We start from the raw sequence: 23,875 nt of genomic DNA on the forward strand, positions 1-23,875 counted from the left end.
AGCAAAGTATGGTTTCCTCCACTTCTGTTCTGTGCACAGATGTGACACTGCAAAGTATCTTGAAGACAAATAATAAAGAAGAGGTAGAAGGAGAAGGAAGCAGCTTCAGGATGCTTGAGTTATGTATGGTCCATTGAGAATTACAATATTATGTGCAGATCTGCTCATGAAATTGGCCATTTAACTTTTGACTATATACTTTTTCTAATTACCAAGGAGTCTAACTTACACTCCAGTCTGTGAACAGTGGGAACTGCAATTGCTGATCTGTTGTGAACATCTGTTGTGTAACCCTCACTGCCATGAATGGATGCAGTGCAACTCTAGAGGGTATTCTAGATGCTATGGTGAAATTGTTGCCTTCTATAGCCAAAATTACATGACTCACACCCCTAACCCAAGGATAATATTTACTGGCTCAAGGGGTCCCTAACTTTTGCAGAAAATGTAAAACAGCTTTGGGAAGAGGGAAAACTGCCCATTTTTAACCGATACAGTATGCTGGCTGTTAGAGGGATGGATAGGGAAATGAATAAGAACATGGGAACAGCCAGGATTTTGAATGTGAGCAGTGTGTGACATTTTGATGTAAGATTCCGCTGCCACAAAACCTGCTAACCAGAGCTAAAAATGGGACAAATACACATACTTGTAGAAAGTAAGGAAGATGACCTTGATGGAGACATGCAGTGTCTGTTGCCTAGGTAAAAGGCACTGAAGCAATTTTTAAGTCCAGAATGGCCAGATAACATTCAGAAGTGGCTCAGACAGACATCTCTCTAATTCACTGAAGGAGGAGGAGGAGGAGTTGCAGCACAATCAGACTGGCAAGATTCTGTTATTACAGCCAATCTCAATAAAAGTAGATATAGCCTTACTGTGGAGTTGATTTCCTGGTCTGGTCTCATCGACCAGACTAGGCCCTAGTGGGGCTGACAAGTTTGAACACATCTTTGAAAGGGTACCCATCATGCCCCTAAGGAACTGGTTTCATTGTCGAACTACTGCATTACCGTACAAACATTTTGTATGGCCTCAGTTGAGTAAGCTGTAAGCTCTATACAGAATGGCAGTTCATCACAGCACTCAACCTTCATGGTTGACCAACGTATTTCAGATCAAATTATCAATGAGAAAGTTAACTGCTCTATTTTTGCTGCCTTTTTTTTAATGACCTCGTTCTATCAATTATAATGGGAAACTTTGTAATTAATGACCTCACGTTTTGCAGAGTCAGAACCAAAGACTACTTTTGGTAACAGTAAATGGAAGAGGTTCCCTTGGGAAACATAGTTGTGGAACTGGAATTTCCTGGATACCAAAGCGCTTTTGAGAGTTGCATGTAGGTGAGGGTGGAACCAGTAATGCTGTAGCGGTCAATTATTTCAAGGTCATTTAAGAGAAATCTAGAGTTTGGCTCATAAAATAAAAGACCACAGAATCTTCAGCTGCTTGAAGTCCCTCTTCAGCCTTCTTCAATCTGGGGCATTCCAGGTGCATTGGGATTGCCAAAATTTCCAGCCCATGGCCTTTAGGAAGGGCCCTGATGATTGGGAAGGAATGGCCATCATAGCTGACCAGTCTAAAACCCAGTGTTTTAGAAATGTTGTGTGCGTAGAGCACATTGCTTCACTCCAAGCACATTTCTAAAGTTGGCTTCACATAATTAAACCACAGTGTGGATTGATCCATTTTGGCTTAGCATGTTGTGCAAACCCACCACGATCTATAAAACATGGCTGATGGAGTCTTATGAACCCTGCTCATTGTGGTTTATGCAATAAACCATGGTTAGACAAACCCTAGCTTAGCACAATATATGAAACTAGTAAGTGATTAGGCTGGTGATAAAATTACATAAAGCTACTATCTTTAAGTAATTAGTTACTGCCTTCCATTAAAATAATGAAAACAACTTGATCCTAGGACTTCATTTTTATATAAGCTACCAGTTGTTTCTTTAATTAATGGATTTAACTGTAAACAGAGTTTGTACTAGAAGTACAAAATGCCAATGAATTTAGGGAGCAAGGGAGGTGTCACTCACTGAATGGCTTTGGGCCAAAGCCTTGCACAGTGAGATGCCTAGAAAATTCATTATTATTATTTTCTTAAATGATCTATACTCCATCAGGGGCATCCAATGCAAAAACAATAGGGTTTCCATGTCACAATCACTAATTTGAGGCCTTTGGAAGCCTTTGTACTCCACTTTTTAACTCTACTAAGCACTCCATATGATTTAGAAGTACTGGTGCACTGTTTATTTTAAACATGTATGTGTCTGTATGATTTAATATCTTTACTTTTTTGAGCTAGTTTTATATTAACATTTTATGGATATACTTTTAGTTTCTACAAATGTTACTCACTTATTCATCATCCTATATATCTTTTTTCTGATTTTACTAGCACTGCTATATTTTTGGTTGTACTTTATTATATCTTCTGGTTGTTGTACTTATCAATAAATATATACAAAAATATCTTTTATTTTCTGAAACACTGGATGGAGTCTTAACATATGCATAATGAAATAAATGGAACTCAAGTTTTTAGTGGGTCTCCATAAAATATTTAAAATATTTATTTAAATGAGTAAGTCATGGGACTGGTAGCCCTTGAGCCATGTGCAGATAGCCTTTCTTAAACATCCCATGTATTACAACTCAGGAAATTAAATAATGTGTGATGCCCTGACATCTTGTGGATCTAACTAATAATAGCAAGAGGAGGGAGCCTGGAGTTGTTTAGCAGCATATAGAATTGTTTCCAAGTGGAAAGTAAAATAATTTGTTCCGTAAGAACAATAGTTGTGTTTATTTTCTTCTGTAATTTGGAAGTTCAAACTTCATACAGGGTTGTTGTTCCTTGCTACTCTGCATTTAGCAGTCACTTGACTGGAAGGTATAAAAAATTACCTTTATCAGATCATCCATGTTATTTTTTTTTCAGATGAAGTTACTACCTTAAAGACAGAAGATCAGGCCAAATAATTTGTTTTCCCTGGTTAGTTAGCAATTATATTCTGTAGTGAACAAGCCACTGATAAGTTTTCCTATGCAATCCTTCCAGACATAAGAACAATGCAAAGTTCATCTAGGCACAACCCCTATTCATTTCATTAGGCAGCAGACATGCTTAATGAAGCCAAAGAAGAGGGATCTGTCTCATCTCTCCTTCTACTAGCCCTAATGGCATTCAAGATCTACCACTTGAAACAGGTGTCTCCCGCTTTCCATAGAGCACCTTCCTGTGGGATCTAGAGTGGATCCTGAAGGGACCAACGCCGAATAAACTAATTAGAGCAGTGTTTTTCAGCCTTGGCAAGTTTATGATGGGTGGATGCTGGCTGGGGAAATCAGGAGTTGAAGTCCACCCATCTTAAGGTTGCCAAGGTTGAGAAACACTGAATTAGACGGTGAGAGAAGCTGTTCCTCTGTCTTAATGCACGAACGAAAGGGAGAGCTTGCTTCAGTTTTGACTCTTGATGGTGTAACTAATAAAGCTGTAAATCCTGCATGGACTTACAAGGGAGGAAGCCCCATTGAAATCAAGAGGAATTTATTTGCAAGAGACACATTTGTAGATTGCACAGCAAATAACGCTTTTAATGCTTTGGCCGGCTTAAACTCCCCTCATTCCTTTCCCCCAAGCAAAGGCATTCAACGATGCTGTTATTTATTTATTTAAATCAATTACTATTGTGGTCGTCTTTTCGTCACGCTTGACCCACCCGGCTTAAACCAGACGGCGCAATGCCCCCAACGGCCAGAGGGGGCGGTCGCGAGCCCGCGAGCCTCGCGCTGTTTGGACCTCGCCACTCGCCGTAGCGCGGCCTGCATGCGACGCGCGGACTTCGCCCAACACGCGCTGCGGCGGGCCTTTGCGCGAGAGCCGAGCCCGAAGCCGCCAGTCCCCTGCCCCCACCATGGCGTCGTCGGGCAGCGCCATCCAAATCCCGACCCGCCTGCCGCTGCTGCTGACGCCCGAGGCCGTGCTGCTGCCGGGCTCAACCATGCGCGCCAGCGTGGACTCTCCGCGGAACATGCAGCTGGTGCGGAGCCGGCTGCTGAAGGGCACGTCGCTCAAGAGCACCATCCTCGGCGTCATTCCTGACACTAAGGACCCGGCCAGCGACCTAGACGCGCTGCCGCCGCTCCACAGGTCCGGGACCCAGCCTTCCCCTCCGCTGTCGCTATGGCAACCGGTGCCCCCGCGCTCCCCCGTTGCTGTGACAGCTGCCCCTTCCGCGAGTAGTGGCGCCTCGCCCCTCCCAACATGGCGGCAGTTACATAAGGAAGCCACGCCCCTTCGTTCCCCCCCCCACCCCCGGCCACCTATCTTAGTTTCGAGCCATTTTCGCTGGAACCCTCAGTTGCGTTGCTGTGGTCACCGTCTGGCATGTTGCCACGGAGCTACCCTCCCTCTCTCTGGTCACCTAGGTCACACCTAGGTTCACGGTTGCCATGGCGACGGTAGCCCCCTCGTTGCTGTCATTTTCTTTCTGCCTGGGGATGTGCTTTGCTCCTAACTGGCACAGAGTAATTATTACCCTATTAGAGTTAAGACATTGAGCTCTGTTCTTGATTTAAGCACTTTCTATAGCTGCCCATCTCATGGAAATGATTCTGAATTATCCCTTTATTTTTCGGTTGGCCAGCAAAACGGATCAAAGCTTGCATTGTCTTGTGTATAAACAGCCCCATATGTGAGATGGGCACTCTATAAATTTAATAAATAAATAACATAGGTTATAAATTTGCCTGACAATCCAATTCCATCCAATTCTCTTCTTCTTTTTACTATCTGTTCAACGTGGAGCACAGAATGGATGAGTTCCAGTTTCCTCTCTGTTCAGTGACAGTAACTAGTAGAGTTTATAGAATTAGGTGTTAAAAAGGTTTGCTTGCTAGTTTTAGAAACTTAGTTTCTGGAAATGGATCTAGATGAAATGGTGTGGGGAAAACGAGTCGGTACCTGCCCGGGAGAGTCACATGTTCTGTACTTTAAAGTGGTTTGAGAAGATTTGTGTGGACCTTTATATAGGCCAGGCTTTTAAGAAGTGACATGGATGTAAGGAGAACACTCCATACAACTAAAGTTGCCATCGGTGGGAAGGCAACTAATTGATCAGTTTGAAAAACCAGCTTGCTTCTTCAGCAAAAAGGTGGCTGCAGAAACACAAGGAAAACTTCACTACCTTGAATTCTTCTCTGCAAGTGTGTGTTGCTTCTTTGATGCTTGAGTTTAAGCTTATCTTAATGCCTCATCTTGTCAAATGGTTGAATGAAATGAAATGAAATGATCTTTATTACAGTCATAGACCAGTACAAGGTCAAATGGTTGAAAAGGTTCTTTGTGCACAATGTTCCATGCTCAGTCCCAGGCATCTCTAGGTAGGGATAAGCAAAAATGCCTGAGACAGGAATCCCATCTTCTGGCTGTCTTTTTCAAAGTGTCTTAGTCTATGTCTTTCCTGTGGTTAGGACTAACATATTAGCCCCATTGCCATGGACGCCATCTTACAAAACAGCTCCTTGGATATTGAACTCTAGTTCAAGCGTATTCCTATTGTGGCATAGCAAATAATACCTGCTTTCTTGGCACTTTCAGGATTGGCACAGCTGCACTGGCTGTTCAGGTGGTCGGCAGCAACTGGCCCAAGCCCCATTATACTTTGCTGTTGACGGGACTCTGCAGGTTCCAGATTTTGCAGCTGGTGAAGGAGAAACCGTATCCCATTTCTGACGTTGAACAGTTGGATCGGCTAGAACAATTTACCGACAAGTCTTCATCTGAGGAGGAGCTGGGAGAGCTGTCGGAGCAATTTTATAAATATGCAGTGCAGGTTAGGTGCCTTGAAATGGGACTTACAGATCTCAGTATCTGTTGAGGAAATTCCCATGATCACTGTGTGTAAAGGAATTGTGTGTAAAGGAATTGTAGCAAAGCCCACGCTGCCCAGTGTTAGTCACTCGCTTTTCCTGTTGAAATATTATGCATTTGGGCTGAGGAGGACATGTTCATGAAGATCAGGGGAGCACTCTTTCATCTGAACTGCAAAAAGAGGTCAGGCCATGCCAGAGAGGTTGGGTCCAAAACAAATGTTGAGTTAAACTAATTAATTATTAATTACTGTTGATTAAATAATTTTAACAAGTATACATACAACCCTATTGTAGTGACAGTCATCTCATATCTCAATGAATTCCCAGTTTTAGAAGAATAAGTGTACAAGGAAAGAATTCAACAATCCTATCATACATGCATCCTTCCATACATTCACACTGCAAAGGGAGTTTCACGTATGCGCTCACAGATGCACAATTTTATACCAGCTTACTCAGAATCTCATGTAAACATACACATTCTTATATACCTTCAGAGTACCTGTAAGGTATATAGAGTAATGGTCAGCGTGTTAGTTCTAGTATATGTGTGTCTACTTTCCAGCTGCAAAGTATCCTTCAAATGATCATTTTGTGGGTGTCAAAAATCAGTTGTTTAATGTGTGCATATTTGACCTTTGCAAAATTTATTTTGAAAAAACTTCAGAACCTGATAATGCGTTATGAAATGATATAGTTTGGCACAATTGCAAAATTCAGTACACAGTTTTTTCACTGTGTGTTCTGTATATGGAAAGAAGGAGTAGAGGTTCCCATAGCTTCATGTTGACAGCCCTCTGGGCGTTCAAGGGCTTGCTTCTCTGACCAAGGGCATAAGAGGCTTATCTCTTTATTTTGCTGATAAAGCTGTTTGAAGATGTGATTCCTATCATCATGCTGAAAAAGCTGCTGCTTGCCGCCAGGAGGAAGATGTTTACTGATGCAAAGAGCGTGAATCCTGCTGATAGCTGTATCTGAAAGGTGTTCAGATGGCATAGGAAAAAGTCCTTCAGATCTTGAGACAGCAGAGCTTACAGGCTTCTTGACCATTCTTCTGTTGGTTAGGGCAGATCCCTTCAGAACAAATGACCTTGGCACAACTGAAATTTGGGAAATGGATGGGTCCTTTGTTGCCCTACACAGTAGATTGGTTTATAGTGCTGAGCGATCTGAACGAATACCAGTATTAAAATGTTGCTATACGTTCTGTTTCCCACCCTTGACAAAGCTGGTTGAGATGCTGGATATGTCGATCCCTGCAGTGGCAAAACTGAGACGCTTGTTGGACAATCTACCCAGGGAAGCTCTGCCAGATATAGTCACTTCGATCATCCGTACCAGCAACCAGGAGAAGCTTCAGGTATCGAGCGCTGCTTTCATTCAGGTTTCAGAAAGGAAAGGGAGCCTACCTTTTCAGCTAGCCATTTTAATTTTGAATTTTTATACCTACCAAAACTCTAAGGACTGCCAAGCTGGAGCAAAAATAGTCTTCTTGTCGTTCCTTCAACACTTCTGATTCCCTAAAAGATTAACAAATTCATTATCCAAGCATTTGGTGTAATGTTCCTTCATCCGTGAAAGCTTATATGACCATAAAGATACCAGTAGTTAAGGAATCATATTGCTTTTGCTGGAAGCTATGTATCTGGTAATGGTTCCCACTTAATCAGTTTCCAGTGACGACATATGCTATGTTTTGTACACTGAACCAGTTGCCAAGCACCTGAAATGTGATCACGTGATTGTGGGGGGGGTGACATTTTGTGACGCTAAAGCACCCATTCCGAGGCCATTGTAACTTCGGACCGTCATTAAATCAACAGTCGTAAGTCGAGGACTACTTGTAAAAGCATCTTGGGTGGTGAGATTGGGGGTGGGGGTGAAATACCAAAGACCTGGAAGAAGTGCTGCACCCCTGGCTTTCGGAATCTGTTATCTTCTGGAATAATGGAAGCTGTTTTCCAGCACATCTTGGTGGCGCCAGATTGAAGAAAATTTGTACAGAACAAGATAGGCCATATCAGACAGGCTTTTCTCTTTTCTTAAACCTGATTTCTTGTACCTGCCTGGCTTCCATTAATACCCTTTCCCAACCCCTGCACTTTTATTCCTTCTCTCTGGTTCCACATCTGGAGACAAATGGTTCCACTGCTATCGGGCTTGCAATCTTTTCCAACATTTCTAAGGATGGATAGTATTGTTGTTTATTTTGCAATGTTTGTGTCCCATTTTCATTCACTGCAGCCTAGCAGTACAAATATAAAGATATCAATAGCACTATCAAATACTGCAAAAACAGCAGATAGAACAGATTATTTGCTCAGCAAATCCCTATTATGGGATATCTCCAGTTTGCTCCTTTTTCCCTCATGAATAGCGGTGGAGCAAATGCTCAGACAGGATAAATTCTGATAGCTTATGTTGTTTTAATTTTCTCAGACACATTTCAGATTAGGCAATACTATATTTTGTGATGAGATATGGGCTGTTCTTGAAATCTGAGAAGCATGCAAAGAACATACACTTAACATTTTTGTACCTTTCTATTAGATCTTGGACGCCGTTGGTTTGGAGGAACGATTCAAAATGACCATACCCTTGCTTGTTAGACAGATTGAAGGTTTGAAGCTTCTGCAGAAGACCAGAAAACACAAGCAGGATGATGACAAAAGGGTATTTTTGTAATTAAACAATTTACTTCAAGGTGCATGTATATACCTGTGTGGGTGTATTTATTTGGCATAGGATAAGTATTAGCAATAGGACTGATTTAGCAATAACAGAAGGCAATAAGGAGGTGAATTAATGGGGCTGTAACTCAACAGTAAAATATATGCTCTCTGCAAAAGGTCCAAAATTCAGTCTCCTGCATCTCCAGACAAGGCCAGGGAAGGCTCTGATTGAAACTGGAGAACTGCAAGCAGGCAATAGAGACATGATTGGGCTGGATGGATGATGGTCTGACTTGATATAAGGAACTCATTTTCCACTTTTTAATATAGGATGTGGGTTTTAGATTTCCAGTATTTTGTATTCCTTAGCAACTTTTAGAGGATTGTGAATTCATTTGATACCTAGTTGCCTGAAGTTTTTACTCTCCCCCTTTTCAATTTCCTAGATTGTAGCAATACGTCCTATGCGGCGGATCGGCCACATTCCAGGTGCTGTGGATGAGGAGGAGGAGGATGAAGACCATGATGATATTATAATTCTTGAAAAAAAGATCCAAGCCTCTCGCATGCCTGAGCAAGCTCTCAAAGTGTGTGTCAAGGAAGTTAAAAGGTCCAGTGAATTCTCCCATCGCTTTCTTGTGGGTCTCCTTTTGATATGAAGCATGTGTTTTTTATGGATGGCAAAAATATACATTTTTAGTTTATGGATGTATTTGTCTTTGGTTTTTATATTTGCTCAGAAGATAACCCGTTTTGTTCCATGTGATGTTTTAAAGACTCAATATAATCTTGACTCCTGAAGGATGGGTGGGGTATAAATCTAATGAATCACAATAAGCATGCTTCAAAGGGCAGCTCTGCCCAGAAGACACTCCCATTAAGTTCAATAAAGCTTATTTCCAAATATGCATGCTTAGGATTATAGTCTTAGTTGCATAATACTGCTCCTGAGATGTGGTTTTTATGCTATGGTTTTAGATACACTAAATGGGATCTTATAAGTACAAGAACTGGATATTGTGAATTAATTAGAAATGGTTCTATTGGAAGAGGTCTCCTGTCCACCTGTTTAGCAGTATCAGGAGCCTTTAGATTGTAACCGTTGACCATTATTCTGAACATTGAACCAAACTGAATGTCAACCTAATATTGGTGCAAGCTAGGATATCAGTACCAAGCAAGTACTGGAGCATATAAAACCAGACATATCGCTGGTGGGCAAAATCACAGCTCCCTGCCTTACTTATTTTGGCCATGTCATGCGATCAAACTTGCTGGAAAAGGCAGTTATGCTTGGAATGGTCAGCAGTAAAAGGAAACGAGGCCGTCAAAATATGGTGGCTAGACACCATCAAAGCTGACACCAGCCAGAGCATGAAACAACTAAAAGAAGCTGTACAAGATCGGAAAATGTGGAGAAAGCTGGTCCATAGAATCACCAAGAATTGGACATGATTGAATGGATAGCATCATCAGGATATCATTGAATGTTCCAATATTGTGCTGGTTGTACTTCCTTTTCTTTGCAGTTATATCTATAGACTTGGATTTGGGTTCTTCAGTTAACAGTTTTATCTACTTTTCTAGGTTAAAGAAGATGCCTCAATCCATGCCAGAATATGCCTTAACCCGAAATTATTTGGAACTGATGGTGGAACTACCGTGGAGCAAAAGTACAAAAGGTCAATGGCTATTTTCTTAGGATGAAAATGCCATTAAAAAAAAAAGAACATAGAGACATCCTCTGTTTAAATAGCGGTATTATTGTGGTTATTGGAAGACTGTTTTATCTCAGTCTGTAAAAAGATTTTATGTTTGGGTTAATAGATTGCCTGGATATCCGTGCAGCCAGAATTCTTCTGGACAATGACCATTATGCTATGGAGAAACTGAAGAAGAGAGTGTTGGAATATTTGGCTGTCAGGCAACTAAAGAACAATTTAAAGGGGCCCATCCTTTGCTTCGTAGGCCCCCCTGGAGTTGGAAAAACAAGTGTGGGCCGATCTGTGGCGAAGACTTTGGGCCGAGAGTTCCACCGGATCGCGCTAGGTGGAGTGTGTGACCAGTCTGACATCCGAGGTCACAGGTATTTTAAGTCTTTTTTTTTTTTTTGGTACCTGATGAATTCCAGGCTGTGGAAAAACATTCGCTTTGTTTTCCCACTTCAGTCCCACCTTCTTCACATTGATGTATGGATTGTCCTTAGAGAGAAAGATACATTGTCGTTTATACACATGCACATTTTTTTTCTGCCATGGAGCAGGCTTCAGGAGAAAGACACAGAAAAAAGTGCAGTAGCTTTCCATCTCTTTTCAGATTTTGTTTATGTTGCTAAACTTGGAACTAAAGCCTACTGAGTACAGTCATGTACTCCCTATTAAGTGTGTTTGTAATCACAGCTTAAGTTTACATGTCTTAAACCTATATAGAGGAGAATACATTGCACTGAACTTCATAAAACTTATTTTAATGTAAGTATGTAAATTATTTTTATTTATCAGCATTGAGCAAGTGAAATTCTCTGTAGAGGCAGATTGGCTCCACCTTGATGCTTTACAAGGCGTACCATGCTGCCTTCAATCCTTTTCTTCGAGTGCTGATTAGAAAGTGGATTTATTTGAATGCCTGAATAAAAGGTTGCATTCTTGTTAATCATGTCAATAGTGCTGCCTTAAAGGATCAGCTGCAAGAATTACTTGTAGGGACAGCATCTGTCAGCATCTACAGGGTTTTAGTTGACTAACCCCATACATGGTGACATGACATAATGTAACATCTGCATCTGTCTGCTCTGACAGCTAAAGCGAAGGTGGGCTGCATATGCCATTCTGATATATAGATTCTATATATCCCATCCTGCCACTTCTGAGTGCCAGGACCTGGACACTTCTAAAGGTGTATGTATGTAGTCACCTAAAGTACAAATATCCATGAATTCACAGTAGGGGATCTGAACCCCATAGAATAACATCTGACTATCTATGTCTGACAGGTCCCAAGTAGGACAAAACTGATCCCTGGGTGGTCAGTGTAACTGTAGTGACAGTGGAAGGCTATTATTTAAAGGAAGATTATAGAGGAAGCCTAAGGAGTACATGTAGTATCCAGGATCAAATCATAGTTGTAGCAATCACAGTGGGATGGACTTTGGGGCTGTTTAAGTGAGGGACATCAAAAAGATCAGTCGGAATCACCATTAAAAAGGCTCATTACAGAAGCTCTGAAGGGGACGAAATACAGCAGTAGGAGGCTGAGCTAGTTTTGACAGCTGCCATTTTGTGCTCAGCTGGAATAGGATGTGCTGACTGCGGGAAAGTTAAAAGGGTTGCCAAAATTATCTAGTACATTGAAATTTATGCTCATGACAGCAAGTTGGAAGAGCGTAAATCAAAGTGCAGGCTTCCTATGTAAGGCAATATATAAAGACTTAATTAGGGTGAGGTAAAGATTTGAATTTAGTACACGTGATCCCTTGGGAAAAAAAGTGTGTGTTTATGCAAGGGTTGCCTAGCTGGCAACCCTGGCCAAGTGAAGCAAGGTTTTTGGTCTTCTCCATGCAAGGAGGCCCCTTCTGTTTACCTTTTGTGCAGCTTTAATTTGCATTGCTTTTCATAACCTGGGTGAAAGTCTCCTCCTCAGGCTGCTGTATGAAACTACTGGGCTTTAGTAATGGTTGTATATCAGTCTGTTTCAGGTTAGTTTGTTAGAACTCTTGCACTGCTTCTATTAACTATTCTAATCACATGAATGTTATATACTTGTTCAAGCAAATAGCACAGAGCAGTGCTTCTTTATCAGGTGTCCCAATGCGTGCATTTTATCAAAGACACATAGAATTCCTCTATGGATTCCTGTACCCAGTGCAGGAAAGTTGGGGCTGATAGCACTACAGACTTCTGTTGCCAACAGAAACCTGCTGGAATTTAGGGAAAAGGCTTTCAAGTGTCGATGTTCCTAGTGTCCATATAATGTATTTCCCAGGACATCAGATACATTATAAAAACAGTCCATGCCCCATCACCATTTGCTCGGTTCAAATTATGTCACATTCTGACATATGCTGATGACTAGTGTAGGGCAGAAGCTGGTAAGTTTGTTTACATATCCTTCATCTGTTGACTAGGCCTCTGAAAAGCAGAACGTGTCTTGCTGTTCAAATGGGAACCACTAGAGGTTGTTATAGGCCTTTCATTGAAGAACCCAAAGAGAAGTGCTTTTTTGAAGAGAGCAACTGCTTAGAACAGCATTTCTCAACCGTGGCAACTTTAAGAGGTGTGGACTTCAACTCCTAGAATTGCTGGCTGGGGAATTCTTGGAGGTGAAGTCCACACCTCTTAAAGTTGCCAAGGTTGAGAAATATTGGCTTAGAAAGTCTGTGTAGGGTTAAATGGGTGTGAGGGAAGGCTAGGGCACCATATTTTGCCAACAGAACTAGATTAGGGCTACTTTATGGTTTCTCTATAACCCCAGCATTTTTTCTTTATTTCTTTGCCTTTTTCTTTTTCTTTCTTTTTCACTTTGTAAAGTTTTATACAAAGATCTTGTGTCTGTCCACAAGGTCATCCAGTGAAAATAAACCATTAAAACATCTTTCGACAATAAAACTTCCAAAGGTTTAAGTGGTGCAGCAGTGCCCCCCCTCCCATAAAGTAACATGAGTCATATGCAGCGGAGATGTCTACAGAAACTTAGGAGAGCGGCCAGGGCCTCTGGAGATCAGCAAAGAGTAGCAGTACTATCTGAGCCACCTTTCTCCAGCTCGGTGAAGCCCAGAGAGAAAAGTAGACTCTGCCTCCTGCTTGGCTGTAGGACCAACCCTGCAGTATTAGAGTTGATCCCCAGATGCGCTTTTTCCTGGCTTTAAAGAACTACTGGCCCCGTAAGAACAAACAGGGCTGGCCCAAGGAACAGGAAGGACGGATGAAGTGTTGGATCAGAATGCCAGGTTACTGTTCTTTACAATTTCAGAAACCCTTTGTTACTTAACAGAGTCCTCATCTGCCTTTTTGATCCCTGCCCTCCTATGCTGCTTTACACGTCACCGCTTTCTCTTTTGCTCATGCCATTTGGTGAATAGCTGCTTGGATCTTTATATTGTTAATACTTCTAAAGGGTGGCATGGCAAGTAGAGATAGTCTATACCAGCCTTTCTTAGCCTTTTGACCCTGGAGGAACCCTTGAAATATTTTTCAGGCCTTGGGGAACCCCTGTACTTCCTCAAAGATAGGCCAGAAATTACAAAATTACTATATTCGTTTCATGCGTAGGCCTGTATATGTGCATCAACCATGTTCTTAAACTAAAAATAAAGAATGACATTGACCTCTTTAATGTGAAGTTGCCTGAATTTGAAACAATTTTTTAAATAAATCACGATCTCCCAGGGAACCCCTAGTGACCTCTCGCGGAACCCTAGGGTTCCACGGAACCCTGGTTGAGAAACCCTGGCCCATACTCTAAACCAGCGTTTCTCAACCTTAGCAACTTTAAGATGTGTGGACTTCAACTCCCAGAATTCCCCAGCCAGATTCAATTCTGGGAGTTGAAGTCCACACATCTTAAAGTTGCTAAGGTTGAGAAACGCTGCTCTAAAGGAAAGCATCGACGAATGCTGCAGGGCATTTCAATGTATTATTCAGATATGAGAAGAAAGCAACACCCAGATCTTGCCAGGTAAGGGCAGCTCACCTGCTTCGAGTTGCTGGCGCATGTGGATCTGACCCATGTTACAGTTTGGAGGAGTCAGTACTGTTTCCCATTCTGCAAATGCAGAATGTTGAACACACGCTTTGCTGTTTGCAGCTGTCTCCTCCTTTTGCTGAGCAGTTGCTCCCTGGGTATAAAAAATTGCCTTATTTCCATCTAAGACAGACTTCTTTAGAAAAATAATACTGCAGACAGCTTCAGGATTTCAGCTCCATTCTTAATATTTAGGTTCTCTATAAAAAGAAGCATTTTGTGGGCAAATCCTGGCTCTTTGGAAGAAAACAGTTTACTTGGACCAACCTCTTACTTGAATTGTGAAAAGTGACATCCCTGTATTGTGTATATCTGTTACATAGCTACACGGTTTTGTCAATCATGGTACATTTTTGACACATTCTGTTTATGTGTATCAAACAGGATGTGCTTTGGATTTAATTAGAGCTTATCCCTGCTGCAGTTTAAAGTCTCTGACTCTGTGAGATTGGCAGAAACGTTAATAATTCATTTACCATCCTCCTCCAAGGAGCTCCAAGTGTTATACATTGAGGTGAACTGTTTCCCCTCCTCCATGGCAAAATTTCTCTGACTGCAATAACTCAGAGCTGAGAGAGAGGGTGGGGGGTGCGGAGTGATTTTTGTGGCTTAGCAGGACTTTGAATGTTGCTCTCCCCAGTCCAAATGCAACGTATATTTGCTGCATCAGGCTAACTTCTTGGGAATGCAATCCAGTTAAAATTAATCACTTTAAAGTCTCGTTGATTTGTTTCAGTGAGATAGATTTAAGGGAATATGTGTCTTTGAACTCCAGACTGCTTTGCAATGTCCATTGTTCTCTTGGGCCTTTCCCTAAAAATCCTTTTATCCACACCAAGTCTTCCTAATAGGTGTGGGTTTGGATATGTGAAAAGTGGAGGAAGTCTCGCAGGGCACGTACATTTATAATAATTTCCTCCTCTTGACTTTCCCAGGCCTGATAATTGTCTGATTTCTTGTGCACTCAGTTTCAACTGCTTATAGATTTTCAGAGAAGTATCTGTTTTAGTTGGAACAGGTTGGCTGGGTTCAGATATCACAGCTAAGCCAGAATGCTGTTTGTTTCATTCTGCGTGATGTGCAGGCCCAAACATTGCAAACTGGAATCCATACTTAATGTCTTAGCTTCATTTGTGGTCTCGGGCTTTTTAGTTTGTTCAACAAACCGTGGCTTAAAAATGGTGACTTAGTGCAATGCCTCCTGTCCTTTTTAAGACTCCTGACATCTTTAAACAAACTGTAAGTGCTGGAACTCAGTGCCAGTTAAGTCTGGGCTTAGCACATTTCATTCTTATATAACCACACTGCTTCCAGTGCTTTTAATACCATGCTTCTGATGAAAACTTAATAATTTTTAGCTCCTGATAGTAGCTTTGCTTTTACTCTTTTCTCTTTTTTACTACATATAAATTAGACTAATGGAAGGAGAAGGATTTCGCTCTTAGTCTCTGAGCTCAGCCCTAGATTAGCCAATTTCTGGTTGTTGCCCAGTGGAACGTTACAGACCTTTGTAACCACTAGATCATAATTTCCCTGCACACATTACAGGCGGCAGTCAAAAAGACACTTTGAAACTAGTCACGTAATAGTGTAGAGTTTCTGGGGTTTTAATTTTTCTTTTTTTTATAAAAAGCTGATTGGCTCCATTGAGATGTATGACTCTGTTCACCCTCAAGTAGTTGTTTCACATACAGTATTTGAGTAGCTGAGTCAGCTTTTTAAGATGTTTTGTACGAAGAATCACTGCCAAGAAAGTATCAGTATTAATTAATTCAGTGAGCTTGAAAAGCATTTTTTAAAAATCTGGTTGGTTATTTATTTATTTGTAGAAAATACTGTAAATATTTTCTTCCTATACATGACCACGGACGGGTCCTTAGGGACAACGCCGGCTCCAAGGCTTAGAAACGGAGATGAGCACCGCCCCCTAGAGTCGGACACGACTGGACTTTACGTCAAGGGAAACCTTTACCTTTTATACTGTGAAAATGTCACCATGCTATATTCATTTTTGGGGCTGCTTATAGTTGACAGAGTTTATACAGTCTTCCTTGGATAAAACAGCAGTTGGACAATACACTCTTTTTTGGGGGGGGGGGCAGGTGAACAATTTGGTCCAACCACGTGCTGGGGATAGTGTACTAGAAGTACTCTTTCATTAGACATTTTTTAGAGTGGTCTGATCATTAGAAATTTCCTTCTCTGTGCACACCATTTCCCTTTTCCACCTGCTGATTCATATAACCACATTTTGGTCATAACATTCAAATTAGGCAAACCTGTAGCTGTTAGTGGCAAGAGTTTGATCCAGGCAGTGGTTTCAAGTGGGTTTCCAGTTGTTATTTAAAGGAAAACATTGGTTAACATTATCAGTGCTCTGCTCAGTTTGGTTGCCCTGACAATCAAACTATGGCTACTGTTAATTAAGGAGTGGACATGAAATTGCCAAAGACCGGGGGCGAATAAATCCATATTAGCCAGCACATCTGAATCAGGTCACCAAGTTATTCATGCTTCTTTAATTGGATTTATATAAGGAGGATCCTTAACTTTTCTTGATGCTACCCAGTATTTGTTATTTCTGGCAAATAAAAAAGACAAAATCTCACATATTACTTTGCCTGATTCTGTGCATGGTTCATTTGCTCTTCCGCCCCTTTTGTGGAAGCAGACATTAAATGATCTTGCCCTGAGCTTAGAAAGTTTCTCATCATTTATTCCTTTGAAACAACATAAACTTATTAAATTCCTCTACTTATGCTGGAGAGAGAGTGGAAACCTTAGACTTGGATGCTGTCTGGGAGAAGTTTTGTTTTGTTTGGTTTTGCATTTTAATCCTAGGATAGAGCTAACAAAGATCTCAAGGAAAATAGTAGTCATAACCAGCCATGCCAGTGCTCAGTGCTGGGCCGAAAAAAGGAAAATGACTCCTTTATTGCCTACATTCTTTAGGTCTAATAATAGTGCAGTGTTAGGAACTTGTTTGCATGGAGTAGCCTACACACCCTCTGAGCCATTTGGGCAGACTGCTCTGATGTGACAGAGTGTTCGTAAACATGAACCTTTGAGGCGAGGGAAAGCAAATCGCAGGACAACAGAAGCAAGTCAGCTGCTTTGAAGAACTATTTTCCTATTCCATGCAGGAGAAGAGTTTTTCTCGGTCTCACTGCACTGTAGCCTATGCAGAAGCAACTGGGGAGGCTGGGGGTTGGGGGGGTTGGGGTGGAGCTTGGCTTACATCCTGCCCTCTGACATCATTTGGGTCCTGGGAAGGAGCCTGGCAAAACATTCCGTCCCCAGCTGGATTTTATCAGCTACCCCATTATATAACACAATATTTTCTCCATCAGTTTAGCTAAATGAAGTACATAGGGCTCATAATCATGCACCACATCACTTGATTTATTTCTCTGTGCGTGTATTTAGTTGCAGGAAATTCATGAACTCATTGCTAGGGTTTCACCATGTAAAGTTATTGTGTATTGTTTAGTGATAATATATCATAGATGAACTGCAAGTAAGAGTAGGCAACTATACACATACACACAAATTTTTTGATAAATAAAAACATACTTGTACCAAAGCCTAAAGGGAGACTAGATTTGTCCCTGCCATAATAAAAATATGGTTTATCATCATGCTTGAACATAACCCTTATTACATCTAGGCCTGCTCTCCAACTCTCTAATTTTTTTCTTGGTTCAGATTTGAGCTGGTCCTCTTAGTGTTTAACTGAACTAGAAATGTAAAAAAAAAAATCGGTAGCACCATCAATTGGCATTCAAGAACTCATGTGGGTATGTTTGAATGTCCAGTTTCACCTGCAATTAATGTTGATGAGCACTTAGCAGAAAAATCAGTTTGGGTTGTTTGTGCCTTATTAAGTGATTTTTCTGAAATTATGGGCCATTTCACAAAGAAGCCTGATTTAGGGACTCTTGAGAGACCCTTTGCTGAGATCTTGAAAAACTACAGTCAAGCAGATAAACCTGGACTAGCTGAATTGACCTGATTCTCTAAAATATGTATTCATATCTCTGATCATACCTTTATTTCATTTGTATACGTTGTTTTCAAAATCACAACATATCCCATGTATTTCTGTCTGTCGAGGTAATTTTTCGTTCTTACTGGTGTGCATACATAACTTGAGCCAAGCTTGCATCTTCGTTTTTTTCAGTACTCTTATTGTCTATGTTTCAGTCTCTCCATTTTCTTCTTAAAAGGCGCACGTACGTTGGCAGTATGCCTGGGCGTATCATCAATGGCTTGAAGACTGTTGGAGTTAACAATCCTGTCTTCCTACTAGATGAGGTGGACAAGCTTGGAAAGAGCTTGCAAGGGGATCCTGCAGCTGCATTACTTGAGGTAAGAATTTGAATGCATTCTAACAAACGAGGACCTGGATTCTGATCTCATGCTCTCCAGATAGGTTGGGATCTCAACTTCCAAAGTTCTCAGCCCAAATTCTGGAAGCTGCACATATCTGGAGTACACCAAGTAGGGAAGAAATATATCTTCTGATCAAAACACAAGACTTTAGGATGTGGGGACATATTCGATGAGAGTAAGAAAGCTCAGTGATAAATTAGGTGCCACTAGGAAATGCATGGCTAGGATACAAGGGCATTACAGCTGTACAGAGATTTGGATTCAAAGGGAAAAGGAAATTTGGAGATTTGTGTGCATATGCGTGTGCGTGCATGTAATACCTGTCTGTCAGCAGCTCCTTAGTACTTGATATTTACCTGGGCATGTGCAGCTGCCACCACACCATCCCAAGAAAAGATGCATTTGATTTAAGGAGGTACCAATAGACACTATGCATGCACACTGTGGCATGCTCTGAATCATTTTTCCCTCGATTCTGTATATCTGCACTACCCTAAAATATATTTTTTTTGTTGCCATTGATATTCATAATATTTACAAATAATATTCTGTTAGAGTTGGCATTTTTTTTTTTTTTTTAGATTTTTTTATCCCGCCTTTATTATTTTTATAAACATCTCAAGGCAGGGAACCTACCTAATACTCTTTCCTCCCCCTATTTTCCCCACAACAACAACCCTGTGAGGTAGGCTGGGCTGAGAGAGAGGGACTGGCTCAAAGTTACCCAGCCAGCTTTCATGCCTAAGGCAGGTCTAGAACTCACTGTCTCCTGGTTTCTAGCCTGGTGCCTTTACCACTACACCAAAGTGGCTCTCTATTTTGCTTCCCATTTTCACGCACAGTGGGAGATGAAGATGAAAAGCCACACTGTGACTGAGATGGTCCTACCAATGGCTGGTATCTTCTCTCCCCATTTTGCATTGATTCTCATACATGCAAATACACACCCATGCTTTCCTTTTCTTTTGGCATCTGTGCTGGTCAGCTTATCTAACAGGCTATGAAATGCTGCCAAGAATACAGTTGGGAGTAATATCAATCGTGCCTAAGTTCAGAAGCTAATCAGAATCAGTCCTGGTTAAGACTTAGATGACAGACTACTAAAGAATATCAGGTCTGTAATCTAGACTGGGAATTTGAAGAGCGTCATAGAAGAAAGCCACTTCCACATTGTTGCTAATAAAATTATATAAATGCCTCCATAAAATCACTAAGAGCTGAGCTGACTCAAAGATAGCTTTACTGGAAAGACCTTCTAGCCCACCGTCTTGTTTTTTTTTGTGGGAGACCATGATTTACTCAACTTACAGTTGAGAACAGATGCAATACAGAGTTGATGGTGATTTGCCAGCTGTGAATTGCCCATAGTAACTCTTTACTTTTTAAGGGTATAAGCACTTAGAAGTTTCTTGTAAATACTTATACCCCTTTAGGGAAAGCATGTTATTAAGAATATTAATATTGAGCATTGAGTATTTAGTCATACATCCTCAGCTATGATATTTGAGAACACACCTGAAGAGTTCAGAAAACTGACGCTATAATTCATGAGGTTCAATTTGTCTGAATATTAAATAAATATTTTCTGTCATATGTAGCTGGACGAAAGGGCTCGAGTTTTTAAATGTGTTGATAGTTTCTGGTTAGGGTCAAGGTGCATTTGTTGCTTGACCAGAGTGGAATGTCTTCCTATTTCCAGTTACGTTCGTCAACAAGGGAACATTCATTCTATATTTAGATGTCCTCTTTTGAAGGTCAGAGTGGACAGAAAAGGATCCAAGTGCTTCTTAATGGAAAGCATTTGTAGACAAGAGAAATCATGCAGAAAGAACAGGCTAGTCACTAAATGCTTGCAGAGATTATTCTGCCTGTTCTGGGATAGGAATTTTGAGTGCACATAAGCTGCTTTTTTGTCCTATTTACATGCAAAGAAAAAAGAATGCACTTTCCATTGTTTCAATTTCTAATTCATCTTTGGTGTTTGAGAGAGTGAGGATTGTATTTAATGATTTTGTGCCACAAATACATCATCCAAAGAGTCTGAAGATGATACTTCATCTTTCTTTTTTGCTCAGGTGCTATGGATCACAGTAGCCACCTGAATGTTTTCCTATTTGAAAACAGTATCTTGGTACTAAAACAAATGGGGCAGACTACTACCTTCACCCTCTTTTTGAGTTTTGTGAAGGTCTCCTCTGTGACTGAATGTCATGCTAAATAAAACTTAATTTAAGGCAGCAGTACTGTTCTTAGAAAAGGCAAAGTTTCTCTAGGGGATTTCTTGTATGCTAATAAACGACTACTCAGTACAAGACTAGTGATTCTGTGATGGATAATTGCCTTGAATCCTGTGAATGAAAGCCTATTTCTGTGCGAAGGGAAGCTATTGGGAATTTCAAATAACTGTAACATTTCTTGATAGCTAAAAATTAATTTCAGGTCTTTGCAGCATAAAAGTTGGGCAAGATAACTTATTTCTATTATAAGGACAGGATAGGAAGAACTGTTTGGTGCCTCTTTTGCTACTTTGAATTGCCATGGAAGAAGCTTTGAAGTAGGATATAGACTGGGATTCGGCTGAAACTTTAGTTCCCTGGAAGAAGAGACAGCAGAACTTCTGATCCATCTCTGTTGAGTCTCTCTCAACTCTTTCAGTGTATTATACTTATTTAAAAAGTTATAGTAAGAAGCTAATTTAGATGGCTTTCTGTCTTTGACAAATGTTCAAACTCTGCATGTCCATGTGTGATATATAATTTTAATTAGCAGCACTATTCTAGACCATAACTCAAGCTGATAAGCAAAAAGGATGTCTTCGTGCCATAATGGAAAGGATAAATTATGTTGACAGCAGCATGCAATTGCTCAGCATTGTGGAGGTTTCATCATGTATTACGTGAGAATTGTTCATATTAATGTAGCATTGCTTGCTTAACACACTTCAAGTGAGAGCTTTAGAGGAGCGGGAAATACAGAAATGAAGAGGCATGAATCACAGAATGCGGGTAGGCTGGAGTTAAGGAAACTAATGAACAATGAAAAATTAAGGGAGCCTCAGTATGCATAAGCATAAGTTTCAATATTTGTTTTTCTGATATATTTTAATATAGTTTTCCATATCCATTTCTTGAAGTGATACATAGGATAAAAATGATAATGATGCAGTAATAAAATTCAAGTAAATTAAAATGAGTTAATCTAAAAATGTGCATTAAAAAGTGGGGTTAGGGAAAGAGAAAAAAACAAAAAGCATAACTTTTTCATAGAAGTCTTATTATGTCAAGTCTTCAGTGAGTACCTAAAATTTATGAGAGTAGCTGTCTCTCAAACATCAATATACAGAGGTGAGATTTTGGCTAGTTTCCTGGCCATCATCCATATTTTGTAGATTGTATGTATAATCTGTATAGTCATATATACATATTATATATAGAGAGAGAGATTTATGTGTGTATAATACATTAATCACTGATAAATGTGGCTAGCAGAAAAGAATGTTGTGTAATATGAAGTCCTTCAGCAAAGGATTGTTACCTTGTCGTGGTGCTGGAGCTTGAGCCATGAGCTAAACCGTGAAGGGCCACCCAAGACGGGAAGGTCATGACAGAGAGGTCAGACTAAATGCGATCCCTGGGGAAGGTAATGGCAACCCACCCCAGTATTCTTGCCGTGAAAACTAAATGGATCAGTACAACCAGAGATATGTCGGTATACCATCGGAAGATGAGACCCCCAGGTCAGAAGATGGTCAAAATACTACTGGGGAGGAACAGAGGATGAGTTCAACTAGCCCCAGACGTGATGACGCAGCTAGCTCAAAGCCGAAAGGACGGCTAGCGGCTGACGGTGCTGGTGGTGAACGGCGAATCCGATGTTCTAAGGATCAACACACCATTGGAACCTGGAATGTAAGGTCTATGAGCCAGGGCAAATTGGATGTGGTTATTGGTGAGATGTCAAGATTAAAGATAGACATTTTGAGCGTCAGTGAACTGAAATGGACTGGAATGGGCCACTTCACATCAAATGACCACCAGATCTACTACTGTGGACAAGAGGACCACAGAAGAAATGGAGTAGCCTTCCTAATTAATAGTAAAGTGGCTAAAGCAGTGCTTGGATACAATCCAAAAAATGATAGAATGATCTCAGTTTGAATTCAGGGCAAGCCATCTAACATCACAGTGATCCAAATATACGCCCCAACCACAGATGCTGAAGAAGCTGAAGTAGAGCAGTTCTATGAGGATCTGCAGCACCTACTGGACAACACGCCTAAAAGAGATGTTATTTTCATCACAGGAGACTGGAATGCTAAGGTGGGCAGTCAAATGACACCTGGAATTACAGGTAAGCATGGCCTGGGAGAACAAAATGAAGCAGGGCATAGGCTGATAGAATTTTGCCAAGACAACTCACTCTGCATAACAAACATTCTCTTCCAGCAACCTAAGAGACGGCTTTATACATGGACTTCACCAGATGGACAACACCAAAATCAGATTGACTACATCCTTTGCAGCCAAAGGTAGCGGACATCTATACAGTCGGTAAAAACAAGACCTGGAGCTGACTGTAGTTCCGATCACGAACTTCTTACTGCACAATTTAGAATCCGACTAAAGAGATTAGGGAAGACCCACAGATCAGCTAGATATGAGCTCACTAATATTCCTAAGGAATATGCAGTGGAGGTGAAAAATTGATTTAAGGGACTGGACTTAGTAGATAGGGTCCCGGAAGAACTCTGGACAGAAGTTTGCAACATTGTTCAGGAGGCGGCAACAAAATACATCCCAAAGAAAGAGAAAACCAAGAAGGCAAAATGGCTGTCTGCTGAGACACTAGAAGTAGCCCAAGAAAGAAGGAAAGCAAAAGGCAACAGTAATAGGGGGAGATATGCCCAATTAAATGCAAAATTCCAGAGATTAGCCAGAAGAGATAAGGAATTATTTTTAAACAAGCAATGCACGGAAGTGGAAGAAGACAATAGAATAGGAAGGACAAGAGACCTCTTCCAGAAAATTAGAAACATTGGAGGTAAATTCCAGGCCAAAATGGGCATGATCAAAAACAAAGATGGCAAGGACCTAACAGAAGAAGAAGAGATCAAGAAAAGGTGGCAAGAATATACAGAAGACCTGTATGGGAAGGATAACAATATCGGGGATAGCTTTGACG

General features: G+C 40.9%; 1 protein-coding gene across 1 annotated transcript in view; it reads left to right on the forward strand.

Annotated features, from left to right (window-relative positions):
* Positions 1-3,857: 3,857 nt before the first annotated feature.
* Positions 3,858-23,875, forward strand: part of LONP2 (lon peptidase 2, peroxisomal) — a 40,617-nt gene continuing 20,599 nt past the window's right edge. The window contains exons 1-8 of the mRNA XM_063313166.1: positions 3,858-4,167; positions 5,617-5,851; positions 7,120-7,251; positions 8,442-8,564; positions 9,010-9,173; positions 10,151-10,245; positions 10,391-10,649; positions 18,529-18,670. Coding sequence (XP_063169236.1) covers positions 3,932-4,167; positions 5,617-5,851; positions 7,120-7,251; positions 8,442-8,564; positions 9,010-9,173; positions 10,151-10,245; positions 10,391-10,649; positions 18,529-18,670 — 1,386 coding nt within the window. The 5' untranslated portion in view covers positions 3,858-3,931. The remainder of the gene's footprint in view (positions 4,168-5,616; positions 5,852-7,119; positions 7,252-8,441; positions 8,565-9,009; positions 9,174-10,150; positions 10,246-10,390; positions 10,650-18,528; positions 18,671-23,875) is intronic.

Source organism: Candoia aspera, chromosome 11 (assembly GCF_035149785.1).
Source record: "Candoia aspera isolate rCanAsp1 chromosome 11, rCanAsp1.hap2, whole genome shotgun sequence".
NCBI lineage: Eukaryota > Metazoa > Chordata > Lepidosauria > Squamata > Boidae > Candoia > Candoia aspera.